The following is a 15,207-nucleotide window of genomic DNA, read 5'->3' on the forward strand; positions in this document are numbered from 1 at the left end:
TGTACAAAAATAATGAACTGTATGATTATATATAACAATATAATTTTAAAAATATAAATAAATATACAAAAAGTTAACTTTTCTCAATGACTTCTCCCCCAAAAAACAAAATAATTTATACATTAAAGGATGGAAGCAACTTCCATCCATCCATCAATTATCTGCACCGCTTATCCTCAGTAGGGTTGCAGGGGTGTTGGAGCCCATCCTAGCCATCCTCGGGCAGGGGACACCCTGAACTGGTTGCCAGCCAGACGCAGGGCACACAGGGACAGATAATTCACTCGCTCATTCACACCTAGGGACAATTTGGACCGGCCAAGTAACCTAACATGCATGTTTTTGGAATGTGGGAGGAATCCCGGAGGAAACCCACGCAAGTACGGGGAGAACATGCAAACTCCATACAGGAGGTTCGATCTCATGACCTCAGAACTGTGCCACACACGGGCTAACCACTGCGTCGCCGTGCTGCCTGGAAGCAACTCCTCCAGATGATTTGTTTTGATATTAAAGGAACAGTGCATATCATTTGTGCAACTTGATGTCATTGTATAGCGTAATGCAACTGAAAATGTCTACTAAAAAGCACAAGTAAGATTACAAACTATGGAGACTCAAAGAGACCAAAATGCACCATTTTAATTTTATGTTTGCCCAGCCTTTTTTAAGGTTTTTGGGTACTCGTACCAGTTAGATGGCAGACGATTATATTACGCCCGTTTAGGTGAGGCTCACGTTATGTAAAATAAATGCTAATTACTTGATCTAAGTGGAAGTATTAAAGATGCTTGTTTAAATGATAGTACGTGTATATTCGCTCATTATTCAAATCAACATTATATTTTAATAAATAATAATAAACACTTTACCTGTAATATAATGAATAATGGTTTCATGAATTGGTATCTAATATAAATTAATTAATTGTTTCTATTTTTCAGCGCTCATTTTTAGTCTCTAATCAGTTAAAAGTTGCTGACCCTGTTAAACAGCATGTGTGCAAATGGTTATAGGGATAAATGGTAAAATTTGTACATATGCACACCCTTTTTTTAACAAGTGTTTAAATAAACAAATAGATATATTATGCATACATGTTTAGAGGCAAATGTTTTTTAAAATACTGTGTTTGTCATTATTTATCCCGGACATTTTTTTGTAATTTTGTAAAAATAACTTACTCACCAACATTGTCACATTTCTCCCCTAAACAAAACCTACCGATAAAAAAAAATATATTTTTTTTTTCCAATTTAAACATCAACTACACATCGGCTGCTTTATCTTAAAGCGACAATAAGTATTTGTGTGTGAATAAACCGCTCCAACAATTAAATTTGAAATCCGTTTTGGCAAGAGTTTGCCACTTCAGTTTTTAAACAAGCGCATGTTGTTTTCTTGTTAAAATTCTGGAAACGGATTGTGTTTTCCACGTAAAAATAGAGTGCGTGGTTACATCTACCGCTCTTAAATGTTAAAAGATTGTCATGTATGACAGTGCCCTAGCACCACCTTGAGTCAATCTGTGTTCTACTCTGACCGGAGTATTTCCACATGTGTACTACCAGACTTAAAAGTGAAATGTTTGAGGTTAGTCTGTATTTTATTTGAATGAGATTTTACCTTTAAGTCCTGAAATCAAATGAAAAATTGATATGCAACTGTGTTTGTGACTCATGCATACACATACCTTTTAAATTTAAATATGGCAAAGACAAGTAGACCCATGAGAGCCACGGACACCAACATTATAATTGCCAAGCTGCTGTGTCTGCTATCGCTGCTGTCCACCAGAGGAGCTTCAAAATAAGAAGGCCAAATTGCATTAACTCCAACGAGCAGTTACCTGAATCGAACCCGTGTGCACACTCACCTGGCGAAAGTCTGCTGGCATAGACGTTCACCTGCACTCCCGCCTTGAGTGTGAACTGGACCAGGTCTTGGTTTAGAGCACTTAGCAGCACCTGGGAGAGCTGCAAGGGAGGCAAATGGTTAGCAGTGCCGGCACCCCATCAATATTTCAGCCTTAGTCATTTTCATTCCGATGCTTGAATTATGAATTTTTCCTCTTCTAAAGCGGAGCAAATGGAGTGCAGGGAAGAAAAAAAATAAAAAGCCCTAACAGCGAGGAGCCGGCACGTGTTTGATGCTGATGGAAGCGCTGTCAGGTAAAGGGCGTTTTGCTTTAGTGAGTCGCTGACATTTGGAAATAAATATACTGGACTGTCTCAGAAAATTAGAATATTGTGATAAAGTTCTTTATTTTCTGTAATGCAATTAAAAAAACAAAAATGTCATACATTCTGGATTCATTACACATCAACTGAACTATTTCAAGCCTTTTATTATTTGAATATTGCTGATTTTGGCTTACAGCTGAAAAAAACTCAAAAATCCTATCTCAAAATATTGGAATACTTCCTCAGACCAAGTAAAAAAATAATTTTATAACAGCAAAACTAAATCAAACATTTGAAAATGTCCATTGATGCACTCAGTACTTGGTTGGGAATCCTTTTGCACGGATTACTGCATGATTCATTTGTTTGTTTGTTTGTACATGATTCAAATTGAATCGTTTCAATTGTTTGTTTGTACATGATTCAAATTGAATCGTTTCTCCGGCGCCGTCACGAATGGCAGCCACTCCAGCAGCTCCCGTGTTATTTTCAATTGATTGTTCTCAGCTCAGGGATGCTGCTGGAAAAGTGAATTTCCCTTCGGGGATGAATAAAGTATCTATCTATCTATCTATCTATCTATCTATCTATCTATCTATCTATCTATCTATCAATCCGGCGTGGCATGGAGGCAATCAGCCTGTGGCATTGCTGAGGTGTTATTGATGCCCAGGATGCTTCGATAGCGGCCTTCAGCTCATTTGCATTTGTAGGTCTGGTGTCTTTCATCTTCTTCTTAACTATACCCCACAAATTCTCGATGGGGTTCAGGTCAGGGGAATTAGCAGGCCAATCAAGGACAGTGATGCCATGGTCAGTGCACCAGTTACTGGTGGTTTTGGCACTGTGGGCAGGTGGCAGATCATGCTGGAAAATGAAATCCTCATCTCCATAGAGCTTTTCAGCAGATGGAAGCATGTAGTGCTCTAAAATCTCTTGGTACACAGTTGCATTTACTCTGGACTTGATGAAACACAGTGGACCAACACCAGCAGCTGACATGGCTCCCCAAACCATTGCTGACTGTGGGAACTTCACACTGGATTTCAAGCAACTTGGATTTTGCTCCTCTCCAGCCTTTCTCCAGACTCTGGCGCCTTGACTTCCAAATGAAATGCAAAACTTGCTTTCGTCTGAAAAGAGGACTTTGGACCACTCTGCAACTGTCCAGTGCTTCTTCTCCATAGCCCAAGTCAGACGCTTCTTCCGTTGTCTTGAGTTCAGAAGTGGCTTGACCATGGGAATACGGCTATTGTAGCCCATTTCCCGGACACGTCTGTGAACTGTGGCTTTTGATACCTGGACTCCAGCTTCAGCCCACTGTCTTTGAAGCTCCCCCAAATTCTGGAAGCGGCTCTTCTTCACAATTTTGTTAAGGCTGCGGTCATCTCTCTTGGTTGTGCAGTGTTTCCGGCCACATTTTTCCCTTCCAACAGACTTTTTGTGGATATGCTTTGAAACTGCACTCTGTGAACAGCCTGCTCTTTGAGAAATTTCTTTTTGTGTCTTACCCTCCTGATGGAGGGTATCAATGATGGTCCTCTGGACAGCAGACAGATCAGCAGTCTTCCCCATACTTTTGATTCAGTTTACTGAACCAAGCTGAGTGTTTTTAAGGCTCATGAAACCCTCGCAAGGTGTTTCGAGTTAATTAGATGATTCAGGTGATTAGTTGAATAGCCTACTTGTATACTTTTTCATGATATTCTAATATTTTGAGATAGGATTTTTGAGTTTTCTTAAGCTGTAAGCCAAATTCAGCAATATTCAAATAATAAAAGGCTTGAAATAGTTCAGTTGATGTGTAATGAATCCAGAATGTATGACATTTTTGTTTTTTTAATTGCATTACAGAAAATAAAGAACTTTATCACAATATTCTAATTTTCTGAGACAGTCCAGTATATTCCTTTTTGTCGTCTGTGGTGACAGATGTGTTTTGTCTTGTAACACGTTTAAAAGTTTAGCTGGCAAGTTCCATTTAGAAAAACCTCTCAAAAGTAAACCTCAAATATTTGTCATCCATGATTTGAATCCCGAGTCTATTTTCTTCATATAAAAGCATTTCACGTAACAGCAGTGCTTCCAGAACATGCATGCAAATTACAGTGTTAGATATGCTAAAAAATAGAAAAGTACCTAGTGGGAAACACAATTGTTGCTTTTCATGAAAGAATACATTTCCAAAAATGGGCAACAATTGCCAAACAATGATATGCTGACACAGTCCGTAAATCTGTGAAAATATTTGAATATTCATGTTGTGTTTTCAAGGTTTAAAAAGTGCTTGAATTTTGGATGCTTGTAACTGCTTGAAATTGTTGTCATGTTTCCTAGCAGTCTGACTCTATACACCAAGCATTAAATAAAGAAAATTAGAACTGCACCAACCTTAAATATATTGGTAGTGTTGATGGGATCAATAATAATAATGATAATGACAATTAATCTATACTTTTTATTATTACTAATATAATGATGATTTTTTTTTTATTTGAATGGTACTGGAGAAGTTAGAAAATTGTCTTTGAAAGTCCATTGAATAGCTTTTGAGTTTGGCCATGAAAAAGGTGTATGAAACCTGCATGAAGACACACTTTTCTGCTAAAACAGAAGCATTGAACTGCCTACCCATATTCCATTTTTACTACAGGAAAGTCATATTCAAATCAAAAATTGAAAAGGGAACCTAAGACACAAAAGGGAAATTAGAAAATAGAATAACCAGCAATCTTGTGGCTAAAGACTCCTATTACATATAATACCCAAATTAATTTGGATATGAATCTTTTTCTAAATATTCATCCAAAATACGTATGGTATATTTTTTAATTGATTGAAAATAGTTATCAAATACAAATACAGTATGTGCTCATGTGATCGTTTGGTTTCTTTAGAACAGTCAAATACAATCCAACGACCCCAAGGCAAGAAGTGTGTTGAAGTCAAATAATATATGTTGATTTTACGACTTTTGATATTGAGTAGATATATTAAGCGTTACACAAATATTCAATGCAAAATGGATGCTGCGTAGAAAACCAGTCTGAAAAGTACAGGGTGATAAAGTAAAATGGACAGCTGGACGAATAAAAGATTTGGTCACAAGCCACACTGAACGAATGTTGAACATTTTCAAAATAAAGCATAGAGTCTAGTGAACCTACTTGAAAACGGAAAACATAAATAGATTACAATATGATTAGATAGATAAAGCAATATGTTCTCATTCCTATGACAGAAATATTTTGTCACAGTTGCGATGGCGCCCAATTGGCCCCGCCCGTGTGGCGCAAGCTGCAGCTTGTTGATGGATTGGCTTACCCACTATTTAAACCCTGTCCTGTCAATCCCCTTTTGGTCAGTCTTTCTGCGAACCTCTGTTTTTACACGGCAAGCCTTTTTTTCAACCCTGACTCCCGCCTGTCCCGTTTTTGCTCCTGCTTGTCTCTGGCTATGACCCCTTTTTGATTCCGACCACGTCTGCTCTCTCATTCGGGCTTACGACTCGTTTACGACCCCGACCACGTCTTGCTCTCCCAGTCCCGGCTATTGACCAGTTGACGTTTCTATTTTAGCAAAAGTGGGCAAAAATTGCTTCAGAGAAGAAAACATAATAATAGCAAATTTATATTATTCACTCAACTCAAATAAATTGCAAAAGTATGTTACCAGCTCGCCCCGAAACTGGGCGGTTGTGGTTCAAGCCTCTGCCGAGTCATACTTAAGACTTAAAACATTGGTACCCGTTGCCTCCCTGCTTGGCGTTCAGCATTAGGGGTTGGAATTGGGGCGTTTGGTCACCAAATGACTCCCAACACCTCAGTTGGGTTGAGCGAGGGGGCTGGGAATCCCCTCCTCTGAATCAATCTCCAAAAAGTGTCAGAAATGACTCTAGCCACCTCCCACTAGGGGGATATGGCTGTGGTGTATATATAATGTTAATTAAAACACCACTCTCTTTTGGAAGAAGTAATGTGTAGAGAAAAGTAATACACAATCCTTCCTGGTGTATGATACAATAATGACTCAATATAAAACCTCGCAGGCTACATCTGGTCAGCGGGCCTTGGCATGGGACACGAATTGCTATAAGGCCAATAACAACATGTTGAGAAAACGTCAATTGTTCGAGGGATAGTCGGTTGACTTCAATGTCAAGTACATTCCGTTGTTTTAGAAGAGAAATTAATCAATTAGAATATCAGATTAAGTTCTCTCTATCTATCTATCTATCTACCTTGGTCATATGCAATGGTCCCTCTAATTTTCCACGGGTCTGAGCGTTCACACAAAGTCGGTGAGCAACGCCTGAAACAACAGAGAGCAACGGCAATCCCAAGTGTGGCAACTAAGTCATTATCAAACATGTCCAAAACTTGACATCAAGTTACATTTTGCTGAGTTTCCGGCAATGCAAACAAAATGTTCACGTTTGAATGAATTGACTAATGTATTATTGCAGAGGTTGTACGGCCTACAAAAGTCATTTGTTTTCACAACAATTCTTTCACAAGATTTCCATTTCATTTTTTTTTCCTGGTATCTTTTGTCGCATAATACTAACATTTTTGGGGGCTTACTTAGTCGATTGCACGATACAGAACTGTATTTAATCACATTTTTTAGTGGAAGTACAATGTTGGCAACAAGATTGACTTGGTGTAATTGGAAATCATTTGAATGCAACTCAAACTTTTTCTTCTTTTTTTTCTATTTTTTTAAATCCCTTTAAAAAAATCTCATTGTGTTTATTTATTCCTAGGTGTTACTTTTTTCTTTTTGTTCTCTATTTACTTTTTTTCTTTGTTTCTTTCTTTTCTTTTTTTTTGCTTTTTTTCTGAAATTGTCCTTCTTTTTTCTCTTTCTTTCGTTTCTTTTTTTCTCAGCTTTTCACTACTTTTTGAATTTCGGTATTTTTTTTCTTTTTTGTTCTGTTCCCCCCTTCCTTTAACTCATTTTGTGAACAATTTTACATAATATTTGGTCGTGTAGGGATTAAAGAAGCAAAAACAACCTGAAGAGCCGTTTGGGACCCGAAAGAGCTGGTTCTTTTTAGAGAGCCGAGCCGGAGAAGCCGGTTCTTGAAAAACTCTACTGACTTTACTCAAATTTGTTCTACTTTCACATTGACATCAAAATACCGCATTTAGAACACAGCATCAAGAAAACCCGTGTATTTTTACCTCCATGCACTTAATTAGCAATTTCGAGCCCTGATTTTAGTGAGGTGGTTAGATTTTCTTGTGCGCGGAAAAGCTCTGGGTAGTACGAAATTTCGCACACACGCAGCTTAAGGGGAACATTGTGCTGGATAGATTTTTTTGTGCGCTGAGAATGTGCGGGCAGTACGCAAATGCGCACGCGAGCAGCTTAGAGGGAACATTGGTCATATCCCTCAAAAGGGAAGACTGACAGCAAGACAAACACATACAAAAACAAAGAAAATAAAAAAGGGAAAAAGTAACAAAAAACACACACAAACATTTTTGGACCATGGCCAACCCAAATGCCCACCCAAACAGGTTAAGCACCTCGGCACCCAAGTTGGTCATGCTTTCGTCCCCCTACATGAAACGGGACACAAGAAAGCGGCCATGTCACTCGGGTTCGGGATGACACAACACACTTCTGTTCAACAGCAGGGCCCGACAACTTTCACTGGTTTACCCCTGCTGCATCATACGGGTGCCCTGCCCATCCCTTGGAACACATCTAAACATCCAACTATCATTTTACAACACATCTCCACTCATTTCTATCACCAATAAGAGCTCGAGCTCCCACTATATTTAGACCTCTTTCCTGCAGTGCACTCATAACACCAACCATCCACGTCATTCGCGGCCCTCTTCTTGGTCACCTTCCATTTATTTCTGCTCTGTAGATCCTCTTCAACATTCGCTCCTCATCCATCCTCTCCAAGTGTCCAAACCAACCAAGTACTCTCTTATCCACACTCTTGCTCAGTTCCACTACTACTCCAGTTCTGTCTCTCACAATTTCATTTTTCGATCTATCCAATCTTGTCATTCCTAACATACTCCTCAAAGACTTCATCTCAAAAACATTTAATTTCCTTCCAAAATCTGTGTTCAGGCTCCTAGATTAAGTAATTATCAGAAGTAAGTATTATTTAGAAGTAAGTAAGTATTTATTTGATGTATCAGATTAAGTAAGTACTGAATAAGTACACATCAGACCTGTCCCTGATGATTGCATTTGTGCATCACATTGATTAGCACTGTTAAAAGTAAAGCTTTAAAATTATAACTCAGACATCAATGGCAGGTTAACGAAGGCCAAAAACCTTTGCATCATCTTTAACTCAAGAGTTAATTTTTTGACAGAACAAGTACTGAAGCTATCTGTAACGTGTGAGCCGGGCCCTTCATTTGGAGCCAATGAGGACCCTCCACGAGGCTGTCACCCATCCTAGGTGTCAGCTTCTGCCTCAGTGAGTCAACCTCACTCCATCTGAAATATTTCCACTGTGTAAAATTGGAGCGCTCGAGGCTCCATGAATAATTACTTTTTTGTTCTAGTGGCATATCAGGGTCAGTACATCTGTTACACATCTTAATAAGCTTGCTGCACACACATGCACTCCAAACACGCGTGTGTATGTGTGTGAGTGTTTAAAGGGCGTGGCTTAGTCAATTGAAGATTTATGACCCCATTGTGCAGCTGCTTCTGCCAGGTAAGCAGACAGGCTTAGGATAAATACATCACTTTAATTCCCAATCCAGGCTCCCCGCCCCAGTTTGCCTCTTCGGTTTCTGCCAATTATACGATGCATCAGTGTAATTAGATTCTTATTAGCTTCGTTCGAGACCGACCATGCGGCCCGATGGTTGTGTTTGCGTAGGCCAAGGTCAGGTCTCACCTGCTTGCTGGGTAAAAATTGAGCTTGCCTCGCTATTTTATTGATCACAGAGTACGGTTGGAAAAGATTTCAGGGGTGCTGCTCGTCCTTAGTGGAGTCACGGGTGATCTGGAGGGTACGCCGGAGTCAATTTGGGGTAGGACAATGGGTGTATCTTAAAACAGTCACCAGCCTGTAATAAGATGTTTAAATGAAATGAAATGAAATGATCTGCATTTGTATAGCGCTTTTCAAGTCAAGACTTCCCTAAGCGCTTTACAGTGTGCTTCACATTTCCCAATAGCGGCCGTGCAGCCATGTATGGCGCTAACCTGCTTATTGGGAGTATTAGGGGTTCAGTGTCTTACCCAAGGACACTTCGACATGTAACATGGAGGAGCCGGGATTCGAACAACGATCTCTTGATCCCAAGACGAGCGCTCTACCTCTTGAGCCACTGCCGCATTTTCCAAACTATAAAGGGCATCGGGTTAAAAGGCTACCCCACAAAAATAGTATGTTGTCATATTTTATTCATAAATAAGGCACCTCGAATATAATAGATTGAGACTACAGTATGACTACCATTGGGCTCGAAGAATTTTATACATTTGACTATAAAGTATTTTATACATTTGACTATAAAGGATTTTATACGATTGACTCATAATGCAATGCAAATTTTCACTGAGTATGCTTCAGTTCAATGACAGGTCAGGCTGTTCCAAATGCAAAATATTTTGTCTAGTTCTGTTGATAACAGGATTCTGATGGAAGACGGCAGGCGTTGTTTTGAGAAACGCTCACCGTTGTTTTGAGGAACCACAGACATCGGGATGCTCGTCTCTGAGATTGTGAAGCCCACGTTGGCCTTTCTTGGCACGCCCATGGGAGGAGCCAGCACATCATTATGCGGGGAGAAGATGGCCAAAAGAAGAGAACTAAAGGACTTCAAAAGAGGGCTTCCCAGAGACTCCAACGACACAAATTCGGCCATTTTCGATGGAGTACACTTAGGTTAATTGTTAATGACATTAAATCTGCCCCCGTGTGGAAATGTCGGCTTTCCTGTTCATCTTTTCCATCAAGAAACGAGCGCGCATACATTGTTGGCTGAATGTAGGTTGTGTTTGGTTAATGGAGTCAGATAACTAATTCGAACAATTTGGTAAACGGTACATTTTGATATTCAATTCCCAACAGGCTCTAAATACACTTACGGTATAAAACCATGCAATGATTGTTCAGACAATAAGTGTCGCTGAACATGAACTGAAAACATTGCTTGCAATGGAAATCGAATGTGAGTAGTGGTGGTGAAAGCATCTTCTTATTTTTATATACGATGCCAACAACATTGTTTTAAACAAGTGCATTACGATAGCTTAAATAGTCTCCCCACTTCCTCAACACTGTGTGAAAAAGCTCTTTGTTCAATATGTATATGTAGGTAGGAGAGCTTGTGAAGTATTTAGTTGAAATACTTTCTGTTTTCTCCATTTTTTAACATTTGTTAGTGAAGAAATTGAGAGACTGATCCATTAGAACACACTATGTAAATCAGTGTCCATGGCCTCATGTAAAACTAGTGTGACGACGGGATAAGCGCCAATGCCTTTTAGCAACTATGACTGATGGTCTAGTGGTAAAGTGGTAAAGTGGCAGTGCTTTTATTGCAACAACTTGGGTTATAATTCATGTTATTTATAACGCTTTACGATTTAGGTCACCGATGTTTAACAATATTTTCGATACTGAAAACCTTGTATGGTAAGGGATATATAAAATGACTGCGGTATGTAAGGTGCACCTACAAATTTCTGGCCAAATACAGCATTTGCAGTCACATTCTATCCTGAAAAATGTGTAGTCTTTCAATGGAATTGAAATCCGAAATCAACTGCGAGGCAGATGTGCTAAATGCAGTCCACTGTTATTACCATCATTATCATCATTACTAGAATTTGTAGTACTAATTGCAGATAAAATAAGCAATGTGAGACACCCATAATCATATATTCAGTAACCCCTTTATTAGAGGACTGTATGACGGCGATTTTACATTAAACGACATTGCTCTCTAGTGCTCAGACGGTGAATTACAATTGGTTGAATAAAAAAGATTGGGTGCACCGGCACGACCGAAACATTCAAATATGCATCACGGATTGATTTAAAGGAAAGAAACGTGTTATATTAGAAAGAAGGAAAGAAAGAAAGAAAGAAAGAAAGAAAGAAAGAAAGAAAGAAAGAAAGAAAGAAAGAAAGAAAGAAAGAAAGAAAGAAAGAAAGAAAGAAAGAAAGAAAGAAAGAAAGAAAGAAAGAAAGAAAGGAAGGAAGAAAGAAAGAAAGAAAGAAAGAAAGAAAGAAAGAAAGAAAGAAAGAAAGAAAGAAAGAGAAAGAAGGAAAGAAAGAAAAAAGAAAGAAAGAAAGACAGAAAGAAAAAAAGGAAGAAAGAAAGATGGATGGATGGATGGATGGATGGATGGATGGATGGATAGAAAACAACATGTAATGAAGACGTAAAAAAGGAAAAAAAAACAATAATTTTAAGAAAAATTGCTAAAACATATTTACAATGTAGTGCTCGGAGAAAAATAGTAAAATGTGAAAGAAGTACATTTAGTCGGTAGATGGGTAGGTAGGTAGGTAGGTAAGTAGATGTGTAAGTAGGAATAAAGGAAGGAAAGAACGAACGAATGAAGAGAAGAGAATGACAGAACGAATAAAAGAAAGAAAACCGGTCCAAACTCAAATTTTAAAAAATATACATTTTTAAAAACACTACAATTATTAATTATACTTCCGTTCTAATTTTTTTTTTATATATATAAAACGCACAACTACATTTGTTTTGACCATTAACAAAGAAGTAACGGTCAATTATTAATTATTTCTGATCTGTGCCTCTAAGTTTGTTGGATGCAGCTAATTTTGCATCCAAAATGGATTTTTACTGTTTAGAGTTAAAGGCTAACAGAGAATCATCATGATAAAAATAACATAATGTGTCTTACATAGTTTTTAAAATCTATTGCGCATGTCTTTAACCACTATGGTTGTGGGAGCACCATGTCCTGTGGTGTCTTGGGGAAGTGCAGCCTGGTGGTTTGGTTTGAACAAATTTATTGACACTAAAAACAGAAAACAATCATGACAATCTCAACAGCAATTAAGCACATTCACAATATTATATTCCAATATTACGTTTTTAACAGCAAACACAAAGTGAGGTTTGAACAAACCTTCTCGAAAATCAAACATATTCACAATTTCATTATATAACATCTTTGTTAGTGTCAATAGATCCGTCCAGGCCAAAGTCGATTGTCCTCGGTCTGAACAAATCCACCGACACCAACAGCAGCAAAACACAGCCATCATGCCCATCCTTCTCCACGCCAATGAATGTTTTGACCTAGTTTTGAACAAAGGACCTTTGACATATTAAACTAATGTGCTAACCACTACACTACAGAAACACAGATATTTAAAAAGTAAAATGATGCAACGATAATACATTAAAGACTAAGCTGCATCATTTCCCTCTCTCTTAAAACGGATTGTGCTTTGCGTATACGTTGCCCGTCATATACTTGTGCCATATGGAGTTGAAACAGCGGCCCACATTTTACCGTTCTAAACCTAATGAAGTGTAAAAGCAAAGCAACTTTAACTTTAACTGCAAACTTGATAGCACGCGTTAAAAGACCTTTAGACAATTTAAGACTTTATGAGCTATAATAGCGACATCACACATTCAGTTGAATCAGTGTGTAGTATGCCCAGTGTCTTAGGTACAACTGTCCAATCTCTCACAGAAAGGTTCTATGCCAAAGGTATCGATTTGGCATGGACGAGAGGGCAATTTTCCCACGAATATCGAACAATCATTATTTTGTCCCCACCAACTTTATGCGATCACTTAAAAAAAGCCTGATCGATCCACATCTTATTTATCTAGCAGTGCAAAAGGAGTTTTGGAATTTAACTATCAAATTGTACCGTTTAACAAAATTGTTCGAAATATTTATCTGACTCCGTTAACCAAACACAACCTACATTCATCCAACAATTATGCGCGCTCGTTTCTTGAGAGAAAAATGACCAGGAAGGCCGACATTTTCACACAGGGGTGGATGTTAATTTTTTTCTAACAGCAAAACTAAGTGTAAAAAAGGCGACGGCTGAAGTGACGTTGGAGTGTGTGTGGGAGGCCTTCTTCTTCACTTATTTTGCTTTTTCTTATTAGCTCACGTCTCTCCGAAAGATGGGGTCTCTGCTCCTCCTATGGGCGTGCCAAGGAAGCCCCCTGGGATTCACAATCTCATACACCAGCGCCTTGATGTCTGGTTTCCTAAAACAGCACCTGGTCGTTCTGCGTCAACAACGTTTGGGTGTGCTGATGTGCTATCAGCAGTACGCCCCATCCTGTGAACAACATCTTCCACCACTTATGCCTGCCCTGAACTTTCACTGCACATCAAATCAAGGCACTGTCAGTTAATATCTATTAAACTAAACTCAATACATGTAACTGGTAGTTAATCGTATAAAATCGTTTATAGTCAAATGTATAAAATCTTTTAGGCGTTAAATCACTTACAAATATCACTAACGTGATTGACTGTGCCTTTCCCCTATTTCACAAAATACTTTTGTTTGGTTGTTTTTAGTACCCAGAAAAGTGGAAGGTAAATTTATACTAATTTACAACTGTGGGAGACACATGTGTGACATATTTGAGTAAGGTGTTATGGAGGACAGAAAGGTGCTAGGTAAAGCCTAAAAAGCCTGGAAAAGAAAAGGAAATGCGTTTAAAGAAGATGCGTGAAATTAACAGACACGTTTTTCAGACAAAGTAAGGGTACTTAAAGTATTGATAACATTTTGTATTGTTGTCAGTGGGCTATCTAAAGGGCTTCATGTGATATCACTGTGCTTCATATTTGTAACTGTCAACAGTTTCGCAGTGCTAAGTATAGTTATTGTGTATGGATAATATTTTTTGGGCACTGTGTCTCATAATTAAGCGTTTAGGTTTGTGTAATTACTCGAAAATACCTCCTCATTTTGAAAAAAGCTGTGATAAATGAAAAAGAAATACCTGTTTTCTTCAGTAATCGGGGATGGAATGGACATTCTCATGCCTTTAGACAATGACATTTTCATCAACATAGTTGCAGAGAGCAGTGCTTTGCTTCGAAGGATTTTTATGTTTTAAGTATACATTTTAAAATGTACATGTAGTGAAGCTACTTCATAAGAGTTTTAAGAGTTTAGTGTAAAATGTAACAAATCTGTTGGGAAGGCAAATGCAATTTTGATTTCAAATTACGGATACTGTACATAGGTAAATATGTTTGCACCCACATCACTTATATCTATCTTTTTTTTTAATAACAATGTTCAAGTATTATCAGCATATACGTGGATTTCTTCCCAATAGAAATCCGTTATAACAGTTCGCTGCTGTTGCATTCATTAAAATTCCTTCTCTATAGCTAAGTGGGCCCGGGTATGGAAAATGGGCCCTGTGGACACATGACTGTGCCAAAAGCAAGTGAGAGAAGAAAAAGGATATACGGAGGTTTTTTAAACTCTCGTGCTCCCCAACACTCTCGCACCAACTCTCGCGACATTCGTCACCCAACTGACATCATACATGCGCACGTCACATTCTACGCCTACATGAAAGTAAGCCATAAATCATACTATCATTAATACTGAAATAAGTCTCACTGTTAATGTGATCACATAATGACAAGTTATTTGGAACACACCACATAAGCAGGGGAAAATCGTCCATATGTAATCTGATAGCTCGTGATGGGCAAGTGAAGCTTCATGACGTACTGAGACTTTCTTAACAATTGTGCAGAAAAATATTCAAAGCTTTAGGACTTCAGTGACATCTGGTGGAAAACGGAAACCATAGCAAGGACACAAGTGAAGTGTTGGCAGTCTTTCAATCTCAGGGCAGAAATACAATTTCAGAAAAGTTGATCTGAGGCCTTTGGCGTCTTATGTTTCTACCAAATAATGATTATACCGTCATTACAATTAAATAGAGGATTCTCCCCATCATACTCAAATACAAGTCTAGATAAACTCAATGGATGAATGTAAATTATACTAATGTTTTAATGTTCGCTATAG

General features: G+C 38.3%; 1 protein-coding gene across 1 annotated transcript in view; it reads right to left on the reverse strand.

Moving 5' to 3' along the window:
- The window catches only part of LOC148353706 (VPS10 domain-containing receptor SorCS1-like), a 166,225-nt gene that overhangs the window by 14,434 nt on the left and 136,584 nt on the right, over positions 1 to 15,207 (reverse strand). The window contains exons 24-25 of the mRNA XM_088350634.1: positions 1,877 to 1,976; positions 1,694 to 1,802 (exon numbers count right to left, since the gene is read on the reverse strand). Coding sequence (XP_088206760.1) covers positions 1,694 to 1,802; positions 1,877 to 1,976 — 209 coding nt within the window. The remainder of the gene's footprint in view (positions 1 to 1,693; positions 1,803 to 1,876; positions 1,977 to 15,207) is intronic.

This window comes from Urocampus carinirostris, chromosome 13 (genome assembly GCF_059441175.1).
Source record: "Urocampus carinirostris isolate Australia breed hairy pipefish chromosome 13, RoL_Ucar_1.0, whole genome shotgun sequence".
Taxonomy (NCBI): Eukaryota; Metazoa; Chordata; class Actinopteri; order Syngnathiformes; family Syngnathidae; genus Urocampus; species Urocampus carinirostris.